Source organism: Protobothrops mucrosquamatus, unplaced genomic scaffold (assembly GCF_001527695.2).
Source record: "Protobothrops mucrosquamatus isolate PMUCROS unplaced genomic scaffold, P.Mucros_1.0 scaffold_207, whole genome shotgun sequence".
NCBI classification, from domain to species: domain Eukaryota; kingdom Metazoa; phylum Chordata; class Lepidosauria; order Squamata; family Viperidae; genus Protobothrops; species Protobothrops mucrosquamatus.
Window position 1 is genome coordinate 324,153 of NW_015386283.1, and position 17,826 is coordinate 341,978.

The 17,826-nt window shown below is 37.2% G+C and overlaps 1 protein-coding gene across 1 annotated transcript in view; it reads left to right on the forward strand.

Annotated features, from left to right (window-relative positions):
- Nucleotides 1-17,826, forward strand: part of TTC3 (tetratricopeptide repeat domain 3) — a gene marked incomplete in the record, with an annotated part of 69,752 nt that overhangs the window by 8,933 nt on the left and 42,993 nt on the right. The window contains 10 exon segments of the mRNA XM_015826204.1: nucleotides 1,328-1,454; nucleotides 3,094-3,179; nucleotides 3,860-3,954; nucleotides 5,578-5,640; nucleotides 8,875-8,929; nucleotides 10,084-10,246; nucleotides 10,398-10,446; nucleotides 11,488-11,596; nucleotides 16,953-17,010; nucleotides 17,362-17,419. Coding sequence (XP_015681690.1) covers nucleotides 1,328-1,454; nucleotides 3,094-3,179; nucleotides 3,860-3,954; nucleotides 5,578-5,640; nucleotides 8,875-8,929; nucleotides 10,084-10,246; nucleotides 10,398-10,446; nucleotides 11,488-11,596; nucleotides 16,953-17,010; nucleotides 17,362-17,419 — 863 coding nt within the window.

The following is a 17,826-nucleotide window of genomic DNA, read 5'->3' on the forward strand; positions in this document are numbered from 1 at the left end:
GGGGTGAAGAAGATGGCGGGGGTGGCGGGTGGGAAACCGGCTTAGAAATTGATTGGAGCGGCTGAGAAGTCGGAGATGTAATTGGTTTTGCAGTTGTAGGCACCAATCTTCTCGAAGCCATATTAGCAATATTAAAATTTCAGTCTATATGAGAGTCTTTTAAACAGTTAATCCAGGACAAGTAGTGAAAGTATTAAAGTAGCAAAAGTTCCAAACCGGAAATCAAAGTCACTTTCACTTCTTCTTGTTAGAAAGTATCATTCATCACCATTTTAAGTTCACTTTCACACAATCCAACCCAAATATAGGGAAGATCAAAATAGCTCAAGTTGAGTAGAGTCCAAAGTAAGAAACAAACTTCCAGGGTCGGTTTGTCTGCGTACAGTCACTCACAGTTAAGTTTAAGTTGCAGCGGTGGCGGCGGCTTCTAGCTTCGCCGAGGCGAAGGCGTCCTGGATCGCGGAGAATCCTCGGGGCTCAGGAGGAGTTCTAACCTACATCGTCCAGATCGGACGACTCGGGAACTCAACTCCTACCCCGGGCAGCTCACCGATCCCCTTATGCCCGGGGGAAAGGTATCAAGCCGTTTGACAGCTAATGCTCGCTGTCAAAACGGCTTTTACGCGAAACAGGCGGGAGGCAGCTACAGCTGCGTCTGACGAGGTCGCCTGCTCACCGGAAGTCCACCTTGGGCTAATCACTTCTCACTCAGCCCAACTCATCTCACAGGGTTGTTTTGTAAAGATAATAGGAGGAGGAAGGTGTCTTGGATACATTTGCTGCCTTGAGTTAATTGTAAAAAATAATAAAGACAGATAAATAAAATAAAGTAATTGAAAAAATGGAACTGGGGAATGCAGGTTGCTCACCCTTACTCAGTTCAGGAAGTATTGTTTAAGATTTTGTTAAGCTTATTGCAGTGTATTAATGAAGGAATTCCTTTGATATTCTAGTAAAAAGTATATTAGATAACATATTGCTATTAACGACTTGCAAAAGTAGTTGCATTGGAAATGCTAATTTCTGTGGTTTGCTAGTATTATGTGTGGTAGCAACTAAAATTTAGTTAGGTTGGACTATTATATTATTTTTTATATGTTGCTTATATTGATACAGTCAGTAAACTAATATATTAATGATCTTCTGAAACAGTAGTTTAACAACTATTTTCTTAGATGTAATATGTTAAATGTGAATTGTGTTTTTCTTTCTGTAACAGATAAGGTTATTGAGGAACACATTTGTGAAATGTGCCCAAATTTAATTACACTGAATATAATTAGGAAGATAATTAAAATAATACTGATATTTTCCTTAATTAAAATAGGGAATACTTAGAACTTCTGAAGTTTTAGAGTGGATGAAATATGCGGATCACATTGGCATTTTACAGAAATTAAGGAAACTTGCAGATTATTGTTGTTGGTCTATCCTCAAACTGTTCTTTTCTGCATGTAAGTATACAAATGGCTTAAACTTCTTATAATCAGTTAGGAAGCATTTTTTTCCACGAAGAGGATTTCTGTAGTCTTAAGCTGAAATAAATAGCTGATCCTTAACACAGATCTTGTCTTATATTTTATGGCTTGGATTCAGAGTTCCATTACAGGAAAGGCTCTTACTAACATCTGTCTTTGATAGATGTCAGTCTTTCCCAAACATTTGTCCTGAGATTGCTGAGGAGTAAGGAAATACCATTTCTGCATCATATCTCATTAAGCAGCTGCCCTTGAGGAGAAGCCTTTGAAAATAGTCTGAAAATGCCATTTCTCTCACCTATTTGTCAACAGAATTCTGGATCTAACTCCATATCCTCTTGCTTCTCATACTGATTCACTTAGTGTCTACATTACAATCAAACAAACATGACATGCTACTGCAGTTTTAGAACAGGATAAGAAGTAGTAATGAAAATGTTAGTGGGGAGAACAAACTCTTATCTTTCTTCAATTAAAAACTAAAAATATAACACTGTATTGTCCAAGCATTAAATATTTTAATTTTGGATTCTGTGCTAGTTTATGCCTACTGAAGTTGCAGTTATCAGTGATGTAATAGATTTCTTTGATATTTTGGCTCCCTTTTCAGTTGAAACAATTCAAACAAATTGAAAATTAAAAAAGAAATATTGCATTTTAAAATTTTGGTTAGATAAGTATACAGTAGATCTAGAATCTCTATAATTATTTTGAATTACTTGTGTAGAGGATTAGCAAACAAAAAGCATATTTAATTCATGGTGATATTTAAAGCCCTTATTGTAATCCACCAGAGCAGAATAAACCTATTTTATATTTTACTCATAGCAGCAAGATGGGCAGCAAACAAATTTAATATTTAAAATAAAAATAAATAAATTTTTAATATTGGGATTTTTTTTTTACATTAAATGTATAAATTATTGTAAAGAATGTCTCAGTCTTCTGCGGAATTCACATTGCCAGGAAGTTAAATACTCCCTTTGAGCATTTTAGGATACTTCAGGATCTTTTTATTAAGTAATGTAGAATAGAATTAAGAGTTCTGAACCAATACTACCTTGGGATTCAGTTTAACGTAATCATCTATTTGTTTTGAATTGTTTTTATTACATCTTGACAGAAAAAAATGGAGTGCCCCAATCACAAAGGGGAAAAGCATATAATAGCAGTCCATGCCAGCAACCATAGCTGAAAAACACAATTGTTTCAGAAACTGAACTGGAATTCTGCCATTGGGCCATTGCTATTGTGCTGAATTCAGAACATCCTGGGCCCCAATAGCTTTATTAGCATTTGCATGATTAAATAGTGGAGCATCTGTGTAACTTGGGACCCCCATGTGATTTTTCCCCCCCCCTGTGAAACCTATGTCCTCTATTCTGTTCCATCCCATAGGTCTGAAAGCCTTTTAGTGTCCCATTGTTATTAATACAACACTGTTTTTTGCCTTTATGAACGCTGGCTTTAGCTTTCCCTTAACTCATTTTAAGTAAAGAAGAACTTAGGGGCATTTGTCCTTAAAAGGAGGTTGCAGCATATTTCAGTACTATTCTTCTTAGCAGCAAACAATCAGTGCAGTTGTCTTAATTGAGCACTTTATTTCTTACTACAGATAAGTTTTATATAAGTAAAGTTATTTTGGAGGACTACAATTTGGTAGAAGCCTTTGAATCTTATTATTGCGACAACTGTATGATGGTGAGTTTTTTTTAAAAAATTACATATCCAAACAATTTTAAGGTTAATTTAATATTGAGAGGCTTTCATCCATCCATCCATCCATTCTTTTTCTAAATTGCCCATCTCAGAGAGGGGATTTTGTGTGATTTTATCTGGTCTTTGTAGTACCTATATATAAAATATATTATCTCTGCATTATTTACTTATTTGTTTCTTTAAGAAAATTTATGTGGCCGCCCAACTCACTTTCATTGACTCATAATCCTTACAAGGATTGTGGAAGGTAAACAGACATTTCAAAAAACCAAGATAGATACCCTTTAGGTATTCATAGAGTGTGGACTTTGAATGGTTATCCCAATCATTTCAGTAAAATATACCATCTTTTTACATTGTGTATCTTGATCACTGCTAGAATAAATGACTACATGCAAATTAATGTTTAAATTAGAATGAGATTTAAATTTAAATTAAATTTAAAGTAAATTTGAAATGATTTACTGGATGATTATTTGTTGTTGCTATTTGATTATTACTGATATGTTTCTAATGTTCTATATTACATAGCACAAAAGTCTTAAAATAATTAAAAAACAGCATCATTGTTCATGTAGATTTTACAGACCAAATCTTGTATATTGCAATTTGAAAATAACTTCCATTTCATGTTAACTTTATATTGTCATATTTTATTACAGAACAGCGAGAATATGAAAAAAAAGGGAAATGAAGCATTTGCTAAGGACAAATTAGATACAGCAGTCACTTTGTATACAAAAGCTATAGAACTATGGTAAGGGAGAAATTATGTAACTACAAACTATGCAAATGTCCAGAAATTAAGTTTGGGAGAATGTAATTAGAATAGTGTAATAAAGGAGAGAGGGAGGAATATATTTTAAATTTGTAGGATTTGTAGGACTTTCTAATATAATGACATTCACTTGAAAATATATTCTTGCTTTCAGATGGCTGATTCTTAATTCTTACTGTCAATAGCATCTTTTCAAAGAATTGCACTGGCCATATTAGTTGAGACCAGCATTTATTCTGATTATTAAGACCCACAAAGGATTTCTAAACATTTCAGATAGTGAATAACATTACTGGTTTGTTGATTGCATTTGGATTAAGAATTTACTTCTGCAGACCAATTAAAAATGGACTCTTCATTTTTTTTTCATTTGATAGCCATAGTTCACTTGATGGTGCACACACATAAACAGCTACTTCCAATTAGCTGAGGTATATGTGTCTATGATTCAGTGGATGGATTCTGAGATTAGTGCAGATGGACAAGATATTCAGGTTTTGCACCAGGCAAAGAAACACAACGGGATCCCCAGAAGTCCCATTGTGCCTTACTTCCATCCTACTCCCCAGTTGATTGATATTGGGAACAATTTACAAGTGTCCCAGTTTGAGAAACTGAGAAAATCAACTGGAGATTAAAAAAACCCCTCCAGCCTATCACATACAATTTGTATGCTCTATATGTTATAGCTTTCCAAAAAGGCCTTTATTCTCAGTAGAAATAGAGAACAATAGAATAAAAATTGGCACTTCTGAAACCTCTTAAGTAACTATAAATTTATGCAAAAGGCATAATTGGAAGTTATTATAGTGTGTGTCTCTTTAGACATAGCTCCCAGGCTAATATACATATTAAAAGTCAATAATTACTACAAAGTCAGCAAATGGATAAATCGTAGGCAAAAGTTAAGTTCCAAAAGTCAGTCCAGGATTCATGGATAACAAGGATAAATCGAGAATGGTGCCATTAATAATATATTGTTTGCAGCACTTGTTGCTAATAATTAAAGAGATTTAAAGCTTTAAAGCCTGTATAAAACACTTCAGTAAACCTTTGATCCTAAGTAAGACATGGCCTTCAAAAGTTGCTTTATATTTGTGATCCTAATCCCACAAATGACTATGTTCCCTTGGCTTAGACTTCATAGTGGAATTAACTTCACTCTAAGCCGTCATCTCTGCTTCTAAGGAAAGCAAAGCATGCAATATTCCTATTGGTTCACCTTCATTTTCATCTCAACAGTCTTCCGGGTTGGGAGAGAAAGCATAAAAGTAACTTCTTTAGGAATGAGTAATGCACTGTTGTAAGCAAGGTCAGTAATGCACTGTTGTAAGCAAGGTCAGTTTATACAAACTGTTGTAATTGTGATATTTAGCCACATGTTGGCTAGTAGTAAAAGCCATGCCTCTTGAATTGTCTTTCTAGACTCAATTCTCATAAAATTTGTTCTTTAGATACATTTTTAAAAAGCTGAGGTTTTCTTCAAACTCAATTTACAAATTAAATTTTGATATCTTGAAATTTCACTTGAAATAATTTATGGCTAGGTGTCTGTGTTTCTTTTTATGGCTTAAAAGCTAAATATTATCTAACCTTTTTAAGGCCTGAAAACCATCTTCTTTATGGCAATCGGGCTCTCTGTTTTCTCCGAATTGGACAGTATCGGTAAGTATAGTTTCCCCCCTTGCAGCCGAGAGAATTGTTTGTTTGAACATTTTCTTAAATCATGTTGCCACATAAGGTTGTAAATCGCAAAGAAATATCCAGTTTGCTCATCTGCAAAATAACATTATTTTACAGAGTAATTCAACATGTTTAGTGCCTGTAATTTAAATCAGGCATAGAGAAAACTGCACTCAGACTATAGATTATTTAACAACTGTTCTGAAGTAGGGGGACAAAAGTCACTTTTATTTAAATGTCATAAGGATGTTTTGTAGGCAATAAGTTACATTTGCAATCTGTGGTTTCCAGAGATAGTTCCCTCTGAAGTGTCCTTGGTGCACTGAGAGCTTGGTGGTTTTCTTCAGACATCAACATTGCAGCAGTAGACCAATGATGGTAACTGGTTTGGGTAATAAAACATCTGCAAGAAAACAACCCAAGGTCAGAGAGCACCCAGAACCCTTCATTTTAACCCTGAGCTACCAGTATTCGTCTCCATAGTTCTTTCTTTTAAAATGTTTGTTTCTGGAACTCACATCTTAAGAGATGTTTCAGGGTTTATGTACTTGGTGCATATTAGTTTGAAAGGACAAAAATACACTTTTAAAAGCAATGTCCCACCAAATGTAATAAATTTTCATTGAGGCCGTTGTGTAAAACAACACAGAGAAGCCCTTATAATTTTTGTTATTGTTTATTGCTTTTTAAAGTTTCTTTTCTCTTTCTTTTATTTTTATTCTATTTTATTAAATAAATGAGGCAAAAAAAGTAACAGGGTTCAAAAACTACAGAATTAGTTTAACTTACTATTTTGAAAGAAGTATTCAAAAATATATAATAGAAAAGTCCAAAGATATTTGGGATTGTTGGCCAATTTCAACTCTGCTTATGGCAAAATAGTGGGTTTTGCTGATGGTGAATTTGTCTAAAGGTGACTTTGTATAGCCATGCCTCCCTGTCAATTATACACCGTCCTCTACAATTGAACTGCTGGTGTGGCTGGGCGGTTTCTGGAAAACTGGGGATTTAATTAGGATTGTCAGACAGAAAGATAAAGAAGTTGATTAAGAAGCTGCAAGCCCCTTTGATCCTTGAAAAATTTGGCTGAGGGAGCCCACTCTTTGTTTTACAAGAAAGGCAATGCAGAACGTTATGACCTTCAGCCTTCAGTGAAGGAGAGTAAAAACTAAGCCAGTTTATCTGAGACTTGGCAGAGTCAGAGATGAGAAAAGATCTAGGTGACAGTGTTCTTTAAGTTAGTTGGTCTGTTTTTTCTTTCCTTATCCAGGGAAAGTAAAAAGTTTCAGGCAAAGTAAAGGGTTGTGGCATGGAACACTGCAGTTACCATTATCCAGAGCACAGTATATTAGCAATTAGGTACAAAGAGTACCTACCAGTACAAGAACAATGAGTGCATGTTACTCCCATTGTGTCAGACTTTGCCAAAATCCAGTTCTCAGCAGGGTGGAACTGATTTTGCCTAACAACTAAATGATTGCTAAGGAAATCCAAGGCATATTTCCAACAGAGAAAGCAAAGCCAAAAGAGCTTTTGTTAGTTATTTCTTTTCACACTCTTGCTGATTGCTATTAATAAAACATTGTTTCAAAGTCAAAATGCTTGAAAGACCTCATTTCTTATTTGAAACCACAGTTTTGCACTCGTTGCGATATTTCATGAAATTTGATAATTAAAATATTGTGCAGACCTCAGTGTGCTCATTCACCAGACACTGCAAGATTAAACATATCTATTAGCAAAGGCAGCTTGGGGAAAAGAAGAAGTAAATTTTATTGATGTCATATTGTATTGATGTTCTGGAGAATTGTGCTATTTTTCTATATTTTGTTGGTGAAGATTGGTTCTTGTCAATCTGGATGACTAAAGAAAATTTTGAAAAAATGAGAAGGAACAGGAACATATAACCTTCCCAAAATCCTTGACCTATCCTATAACCAGTCACTTAGTGATGTTCAAAGTTACGACATTCATCTTTACAACTGTAGGATCTTCAGTGACACCCCCCCTCAGCTATCCCCCCATCCCATCCCACTGGGTCCCTGCAGCCCTTGGGCCAGCTCCCCCCCACACACACACCGGTCCCCTCAGGCCTTAAGCCTGTTTTCCAAACAGGTGGGTCCCACACCCTTATCCCCACCACCCATCATCCATCTCACACTTACCTTTTGAAGATCTCCGGGGCTGCAGACCACATGTTGGAGAGGGGGGATAGGTTACTCTGTCCAGCAGTATCCTTAGGCCGTATGGCTGCATCTCAGAAGCGGACACCATTTTCAGAGTAGTCAATTCCTCTTGGCTGTGCCAAAATGGTCACTTCTGGGATGTAGTCATGTAGATCAGAGAGGAAGTAATCCATTCTGCTTCCCTAACATAGTGTGCATAGCATTATGGAACACTCTGAACCGCTTTGTCCCTGGGCCATGTGGCTACATCCCAGAAGCAGCTGCTATTTTGGAGCGGCACAATTTCCTGCAGCTGCTCTGAAAATAGCAGCTGCTTCCAGGACAAAGCCACATGGCCCAGGGACTTTGTGGGATGGAGTGGCCTGCCCTCCCACAACACGAAGTCCAAAGCTCTTGAGATCTTTGAAAGGTAAGTGAACAATGGGTGGTGGGGGAGAAGGGGGTGGGAAGTAGGCCTTTTGGGAACCCCAAGGGGTGGGAAGCAGAGCACGGGATGTCTTGGGATGGGAGAGGCTTTGGGAGACCCAGGGAAGGTGGGCCTGGGCTATTCTTAAATAGCATATATTCTTAAATTGTTTCTCATGCCCTAATTCTTTAATTCGTGACATAGAAAATAAACTGCACTAAAATAAAATTTTAATTGATATGAATTTGGTTTTCCATTAATTTATTTGTGTTTCTGATACTTCTGAAAAATACTAGCAGAACTGAGATTCACAATAAAAGAAAAAAAATGAAACTTAGGGATCTTTTTCCCCCAAATCTTTTATGTTATGAGAGGAATGAATCCTTTTAGTTCTTCCAAGGTTGGTCTGAGAAGACAGAACCAGCCTGTCTCTTAGTGAAGTTAGAATATTCCAGAAGAACAGAAAACTATTACTGTCACGAAGATGGCTTTTGCTGTTCTCAAAATGGAAATTTATAAGTGATAATTTTTTCTCAGGTTTATTAAAATCTTGTTTGAAAAGCTTTTCAATTTGAATGAAAGCATTTTACTAAATCATTTACGTCAAATGTATTTTTGTTTTAGGAAAGCCTTGTGTGATGGAAAGAGAGCCATTATTTTGAAGCCCTGTTGGCCTAAGGTTAGTTGCACTTATTTTATAAATTTGTTTTGCTATGATTCAAATTTGAGATTATACATGAATTTTTTTTAATCATTTATATGAACAGAAAACTGATGAAGTTCCCATTGTATTTAATCTTGGCAATTCTGGAAATTATGGGTTCTGAGAGCAATCCATTTCTAGCATTATGGGGACATGCAAAATAAAATAAATGCAATTATGTTTCCTGATGGTTGGAAATGGCAAGGCAGCCGGCGCCCCGGCGCCCCGGCATAGTCAGTTGGTTCCATCGCTGTCTATAGGGGGCGAATCCTTGGCCCCCTCAGAGAGGGCGCGCAATCTGGGAGTCCTCCTGGATCCACGGCTGACACTGGAAGATCATTTGTCGGCCGTGACCAGGGGGGCGTTTTATCAGGTGCGCCTGATTTACCAGTTGCGCCCCTTTCTGGACCGGGACGNTCAAGACATGGCTTTTTCAACAAGCGGGCCTGACCTAGGGTGAGTTTTAAATAGGGACAATTTTTAACGATTTTAAAGAGCCACAGCTACCAATATTTGGGTTTTAATTGGTTTTTAGTAGGGGAAATTTTTTGTATTATGTTTTAATATGCTGTGAGCCGCCCTGAGTCCCATGGGGAGAAGGGCGGCATATAAATCTAAAAAAAAAAAAAAAAAAAAAAAAAAAAAAAAAAAAAAAAAAAAAAAAAAAAAAAAAAAAAAAAAAAAAAGTATTAACAATATCTGCAGATTTTTAAAAAATAAAGGTCCTGAGAAAGAAGCATATAAAGCAATTATAATTTGAATATTAATATACTGATTCTTGAATAGTCCAATTGCAAAGATGACAAAATGTCATAGTAGATATGTGTTCTATAGCTCACTCTAAAGTCAATACAATTATAAAATTGCAGTTGATATAGCCCAAATCCTTCGTTTACATACTTGGATATTTTTATTAGAATAGCAACTGGGTAAATGAAATAGTGTTACATTTAGTCTGCAGTCTAATGCAAGGTTACGTCTGTGTACAATATTGAACATAATATCTTAGCATGCTCAGCAACAGGATTGGGTTGCAATACGAAGTAGCTAGCAAATTAAGAAATGTAAATGTTTGGCAAACCCTTCTATTTTAAAATGATATTAAGCATTTTCCTCGTCACATTTTGTAGGGACATTATCGATTTTGTGATGCTTTATCATTCTTGGGTGAGCATAGAAAGGCATTAGAAGCCAATGAGAGAGGTCAGGACCTGTGCAGAGAGAATCCTGAAGGAATGAAGGGTCTTATTGAGCAACATGAGAAGCTTAAAAACCAAATGGAAGAAGCTAGAGGTAACCATTTCTTTGTTTAAAGTATTTATTTTTATTAATGCAATTTGTAAAATAAATGTTATACATTGAATGAAAATAAAATTAATACAGTAAAATTTATAATTATGTGTTCTGTATGATATAAGTTACTCAATTTTTTAAATGCATTTAGGTATAAAGCAAAATAAATACAGACTAAAGAAACAACTGTTGCAGAAAAAGTAAGTTTAATTAAAAATTCATGTTTCTAAGTAAATGAGAATCTAATAATAACTGTTAGAGTTGTTTGAAATGAGATGAGTGGCAAATTTAATAAATGGAAATTATTAATTTTTACTCAGTAAATCTCAACTGTTACAGATTTTATTCAAGGCCAGCTTTTTTTAGTAAATATTTATCAAGGATTTTATTAACATGGAACTCGGTCAACCCCCCCAAAAATCGCTTATTCCTCTGTTAGAGTATATTTACTTTATTAACAAAGATTAGTTATACTGTACTTCAGGGTGGTAACATACTTTATAGATTAGACATGTCAAACACAAGGCCCAGGGGCCGGATGCGGCCCGCGAAGTGGTTTCATGTGGCCCGCGAAGCCATCCTGGAAACAGTGAGGGAACGGCCCCTTCTGCCTTGGCCCTGGCCCAGGCCGGCCAGGAGCCAATGTACAATTTTGTGGTGGCCATCTATGCTGAAACGCATTCAGTCTTAGCTCCACAAGGCTGTCTGGAAACAGCGAGGAACCAGGAAAACCTTGAGCAGCAGCCTTGAGGAAGTAGGGCTGGGCTTGGTGCCACGGGTGCTCAAGGGCCAGGCTGGGCATTTGATCTCTGTTGCCCTGGGCTCCAGGCAGCCCGCACCACCATCCAGCCCCTCCCCCCCGCATGGCCTGAGAGGAACAGTGAGGCTCCTCCAGTGGACCATGCCTTGGCACTTGCCCCGGTCCCACCCCCTTCTGCCAGAGACCCTCAGATCTGTCCCACTCCTGCCCAGGCCCCCACAGGCCCCCTTGATGCGAATGATGTAGAGCTGGCCACGCCCACCCAGCAGGCCACACCCACTCCCTCCACGCCCACCCAGTAGGCTGCACCCACCCTGGCCACACCCACCCAGCCCTCCCTGAGGGCAATTGTAATGCTGATGCGGCCCTCAATGAAATTGAGTTTGACACCCCTGTTATAGATGATTAAAATTATAATTATCTTAACAATATATGACCGTTTATTTTTATTTGTGTATTTGTGCTTGATTAATTCCATTAGTTCGCCAGAGTATGTATCAGTTGGTAGCCAAGAATCGAAGAAATCTCACAACGAAAACAAAAAACTATGCGATTCTCATCACCATCCTTGCCAGCAAAAGCAAACAAGTGTAAGTTATAAATCAACCTATTAGTGAAAGAATGTAAAGCTGACTTTGAGAATAGAGAAGGAGTGACTGAGCTGCAAAGGGAGGACTCCACGAAAAGATTACTTGGTCATGAGAAATATGAAAGCAGGAAAAAGAAACCCACCTTGAATTTGTCTAATATAAAATGAAACAGAGAAACTTAGGCTTCTAGGATTGATTTCAGCCCTTTGAGATAGGCAAGGTCAAAATAGAGGTATGGCAGGGATTTCAGGAATGCTCTTTGTTGGACTATGTTGGAATAACAGAATCTTTAAAATCTTATGTGTTACAAATGAAACTTATGAAACTATGCTAGGCAAATATTCTGAGGAACTTATTATTTCATTTTTATCTTTCAAAGATAAGGAGAAATCTAGAAGGTCATTACAGACCACAAGGTTGTGAACAGATATGTTCAGTTCAGCTAATCATGGAGAGCATCCAATTATAAATGTGTCAAAGGACTATATTCTGTAACTGTTGCACAGAAAAATATGTCTGTTTTTCTTACAAGGGCAGTCATTTTCAGTTTAGATCCTTGCCCTTTGCTATGGTTTCAAAACCAAGAACATTTGAAAAAAAATATGATCATTTGAAATAGCCAAAATGGTCGAGACTATCAGTGTTTATTGGCATCTCATCAACCCCCCCCCCCAAAAAAAAGCCTGCTGACAATATATTTAGAGCCCTGCCTGGATATTTAAAAATAACTTTAGTTACCCAGAAACAGTTCTAAAGATTTAGAAAGCTGTTTGCCAATTCAAAAATTATTGGAAGTGTCTCATGAACTGTACCTGGATTCTGGGATTGATGCTATCCTGATTTCAGCTTTTTTCATTGCACCAGTGGCTTCTAATTCATTTCCAAATTCTTATAGATAGTGAACAACACATTCCAATCTTGCGTTCTACAAAGGTCAAAATTTCATTTGCCTTGTGGGCTAGAAGTGAACATACACATTTTCTACTAAGATGAAGTAAAAGTTAATACAAAAAAAATGTCACTCCTACTTTGGGTAGGATAGCAAAATCAATTCTTATTGATCATGGAACTTTGCATGTATAGTCTGGTTTTCTCTGCAATGGATCCAGTCTGGTCATACTGGAATTTGGGAGATCATGTTTGTCTCTTTAAAAAAAAAAAGTAGACTTGTACTATTCATAGCTTGTGACAGCAGAGACTGTGGATAGTTTTCCTTTAACTCAGGGGCCCTTTAATGTTTTTCCAGGATGCTAAAGAAAATTGACTCTGATGCAGCCATGGTGATCCTACTTATATTATATTGGCCATTTTGCACACAATTGTTCAGAATTCTCAACTCTCCTAGCTGTGGGACTTTGCATCTACTGTAGCAGGATCTCATTATTTACTGTAACCCCTATTTTATGCTATTAAATACTTCACTAAGTAGGCGTCATACAGTATATAGCTGTAGTCAACACTGGTTCAATAAACAGAACTAATATTTTGTCTAGAATGTTCCACATTTAAATAATTTATGAGATCATTATGACTCACTATTGGTGCCATAGGAAAGATGTGTAAGTCACTTTGTATTAAACGGGTGTTTTCTTCTTTGCCATATTGGTGGAAGATAAAATTATAACTGAATATTTGCACAGATAAATCTTGTCAGTACCATTAGCCCTTATCTCATCAATTAGTGTTTAATTTGATTTCGTTCTACCGACAAATTGCTCCTAGAAGAGAGGTGTTTTTAGCTAACTTGTAGAATATAGAATTGAATGGAAGAGCCTACATATTTTTCTTGAGGTTGTAATTGCTAGGCCATATGAACATCTGGAATCTGTTTTCTCAAGCATCTATTCTTGAAGTATTTATTTCTTATCATCATTGCAATCAAAAAGGATTTTAGAGTTGGTAACCATCAATCTCCCAGAACCTTGTACTTCTTTCTAAGACTTTACCTTTGTGAGAATGGACACTTTTATTCCTAATGTCAATAGAATCTTTGCAGGTCTCTGGAATATATTTTCTTTTTCTTCTGTCCTCATACCTCCTAGAGCAGTGATGGCGAACCTTTTAGAGACCGAGTGCCCAAACTGCAACCCAAAACCCACTAATGCATCGTCGGGTGCCAGGTGGGTGTGGCCCATTGGGTGGGCGTGGCTGCGGTGGTAACAGCAGACTGGGTGGGACTAAAAAGTTCAATCAATCAATTCCAACTTTGCAAGAACTTTTTTTTTCCCACGAGAAGTTGAAATTGATTGATTGAACCTTTTTTTTTTATACACGGCGGTGGAGGCCTAAAGCGAAAAGGTTTTATAAAACCTAGCTGAAGGCCTAGGATGGGGCGACGGCATGTGTGCCCACAGAGAGGGCTCTGAGTGCCGCCTCTGGCACCCGTGCCATAGGTTCGCCACCACTGTCCTAGAGCATTAAAATTTGTTATGAAGCTTAATATTTTATTTTCTTTGTTTTGGGGGAGCTTTTCATATTCCCTATGTCCCACTGTGCCTAGTGAAGAATTAAAATTTCCTGTATTATCGAGGTCAGATGACTGAGAGGTTACATTTACACTATATGGACTTTAATATCCAGAAATATCTGAAATATCTCATGTCACTATACATCATAGCAGCATTCTCCATTAATGAACCTTTTTAGAGTGAAAATTCTAAAACCCTTCAATGCTCACCAGTTATAACAAGCATGAATCTTTATGCTTCCTTCCAGCTCATGTAGCATCAAAGGGTGAATTAATTTTTACATTTGCTTGGAAGATAGGAATCAAGTATCAGTGAGGTTTCTGCTATTCTTTCCAATTTATTTGCTTAGAGCAGGCAATTTATTTCAAGCATTCTTCTTTATTTTTATAATCTCTTCTCTCCCTTTTTGTTTCTCATTCTATTATAGTACCTTAGAAATTCGTTTGTTTTACCCCACTGTTTTTATTAGTCCTTCCTTTCTTCATTTCCGGACTTTTTTTTTCCTGTGCTGGTGTGGCTGGCTGCCAGGAAGCAAATTAGATGGCTGTAAATCTGCTGTGGGTCAGGCTCAGGCTCTATTGCAGCTAACTAAAATAAAGCAAGCTTTGAAAAAGCCCTTTTGTGTACTTTTGAAGATAGACTGCTCTCATAGACCAACTCCCAGGCAACAAATTCAAGGAAAGCAAGAAATGATGTCAGAGAAAATAGAAATAAACAATGAATTGCGTTTTTGGTAGGTTGTTTTCCACAGAGAATAAGCACAATAAAAAAGCCCCACTGAACTTCACCCACTGTACTCATCAAACAATAGCTGCAGAACCTGTTCTCCTGTCTTTTGACTAGCCTCCCAGATCCTCAAACTTCAGGTCTCTGAATCTGGATCTTCATTAAACCTCTCTGCTTAAAACTGATTGGTGGATCTTCTGTTTGAGTTGCTGTCAGCAGGAGTGTTATGATCTTGTGAGGTCTGTCAAAAGTCAGAATGGAATCACAGACTCTAGTCATGCTAGAATCTTCAGAAACAGGATTACTGTTGTTGAAAACTAAAGAGATCCAATTCCTGAACTGGAAGATAGGGAGATAAGAATGAAGTGAAGACTGCTGCTTGGAGAGGGAATTTATTTCCGAGACCTCAATACAGAAATTAGTTCTTGAAAAGATAGACTTGTTAGGGATATACCAGTGGAGATATATATTATAATAATTGGCTTCCGTGTTGAGATGTGCAGATTAAGGTGCTCCTGCCCTGGGAGGATCATGAGGATATATATATTAGGATGTTGCCCTAAGGATATGTGAGGTTCAGGGGAAGGAGGATTGCCCTTAGATGTGTAGATGCCTCCCTAGGTGTAAATTTATTATGAGGGAGTCTTGTGTGGAATTGTGATTTTTCCTTATCTTGAGGGGAATTCTGTGTCTTTGATGGAGCCAGTGAGGTGCTCTTAATCAATTTCAGCCCAAGTATAAATGCCCAAAATGGAATATAAATGAAAAAAAAGTTTAAGTGGCTTCTTGTATCTTTATTTTGAAGTTGCCAATGGATCAAAGGTGGCTGAGGTATGACCTAGGGATGGGTGTTGTAGGGCAGTGTTTCTCAACCTTGACAATTTTAAGGCATGTGGACTTCAACTCCCAGAATTCCACAGCCAGCAATGCTGGCTGTGGAATTCTGGGAGTTGAAGTCCACATGCCTTAAAATTGTCAAGGTTGAGAAACACTGTTGTAGGGGCTTTTACCTTCCAAAACGGTCATTTGATGTCTCTGGCTGTATTCTTTTCCCCTTCCCTTTATCTGAAGACATATTTTATGGCAGAGCCATACCAGTCTTGCCTCAGTTAAAGTTTAAGGAGAGAGGGGGAAGACATTAGAATTTTTTTAAAAATAACCAACATTGACTTTTCCAGTATGAAGGGATGCTTCCTCTGTGAGTTAGATTGCTATTTAGTTTGGTTAAGACTACCAAACTCTGGACATTTTTGCAACATATTCTGCTCAGTCTTTTTTTTTTTTTTTTACTATGACTGGGAATGTGGCTTCGGTTCATTGTAGAATGTCAAGGCTTGCCTTCCATTAGCATGTTTTTGTGTTTTTTTTGGGAATCCCAAACACCAAGATGCTACAGATATAGTAAATGTACTATATATACATTTCTGATTCTGAGCAAAACTATTTTCCTGACTATTCTTCAAATAAAACCAGAATCCATAAAAAAGCATATCCAACAAGTCTTATTTGCTGTCCCTCCCTTCACATCCAGATATAGCAAGGAGTGACATTGTATTTTCATCCTAGGGACAGTACTCATTACAGTAATAAGAGGAAGACTTTTATTATTTTATCCTATCTAGGAAGCTTAAAATGCAGATCAGGAGATCATTTTAGCTCTGAGAGATGTCTTCCAAAGTAAAGGTAGTCCTTGACTTATGGTCACAATTGAGCTTAAAATTTCAGTTGGTAAGAAAAACATTTGTTAAGTGAATTTTGCTCCATTTTACGACCTTTCTTGCCACAGTTATTAAGTGAATCACTGCAGATGTTAAGTTAGTAACATGGTTGTTAAGTGAATCTGCCTTCCCCATCAACTTTGCTTGTAAGAAGGTTGCAAAAGATGATCACATGACCCTGGGACACTGCAACCGTCATAAATATGAATTAGTTGCCATGCATCCGAATTTTGATCCCATGACCATGGGGATGCCGCGATAGTTGCGTGGAAAACAGTTATGAGTCCACTTTTTTCAGTGCCGTTGTAATTTTGAACGGTCACTAAATGAACTGTTGTAAGTTGAGGCCTACCTGTATTAAAATATTTGGCATACTTAGATAAATTCTTTTAGCCTGGATGTGTTTGGTACATAATATACAAAATCACATTTTTTTATTATCAGATGATCGGAAATACAAAAACTAGAGAAAACATAGATCATTTATCAGTTTTTACAGCAGGTAAGTTAATACATTTTTAAAGTCATATGTCCTTATATTGAGAGGCTTCTAGTAATAAGATAACTAGTAAAATTGAAAGATTTTAAACAGTTGATGTAAGGTTGAATGTCTAAATGCATATGATCAGTGTTAAATACTGTGTTTAAAGCAATTATATTCATGTTTCTAAGCATTGAGATTTCTAGTTGTCCATGTGATTAGATGATTCTGTGTATCTAGTTAGTTTCTTTACACATTTATTTCCATATTGCTTCTTATATTCTTGGGAATAATAGTTGTAAATGTGATCCTAAGTATGCAATTCTTTTTAAAATAAGTAACAATGTGCATTTCTTTCCCCTATTATAACAGAAGTAAGTGAAAATCCACAAAAGCAAAGAAGCCAAATGGATGATTCTGAAAAGATGAAGTAAATGTTCTTTTTGTATTATGTAGTGAGAGCAGATGCAGCAACACTGCTCTGATGGCACACAGAACTTTATTTTAATTTGTTTATTAAACTACCGTATTTATTGGCGTATAACACGCACTTTTCCCCCCTGAAAATAGGGGGCAAATGATGTGTGTGTGTTATACGCCGATATAACAAGTACCGTATACACATGTCTGGTGTATACGGTATTAACAAGTACCGTATACACCAGACATGTCCAAAGTCCGGCCCGCGGGCCATTTGCGGCCCGCGGCCCGGTTTAATCCGGCCCCCGGCAGGGCGCAGCGTCGCCAGGCCTCCCCCACTTGCGCGAGGCTTCTGGCGTTCCCCCTCGCGCCTGGCTACGGTGGCTCGGGGTTTCCCGTCCCGGGCACGCCAGGCAG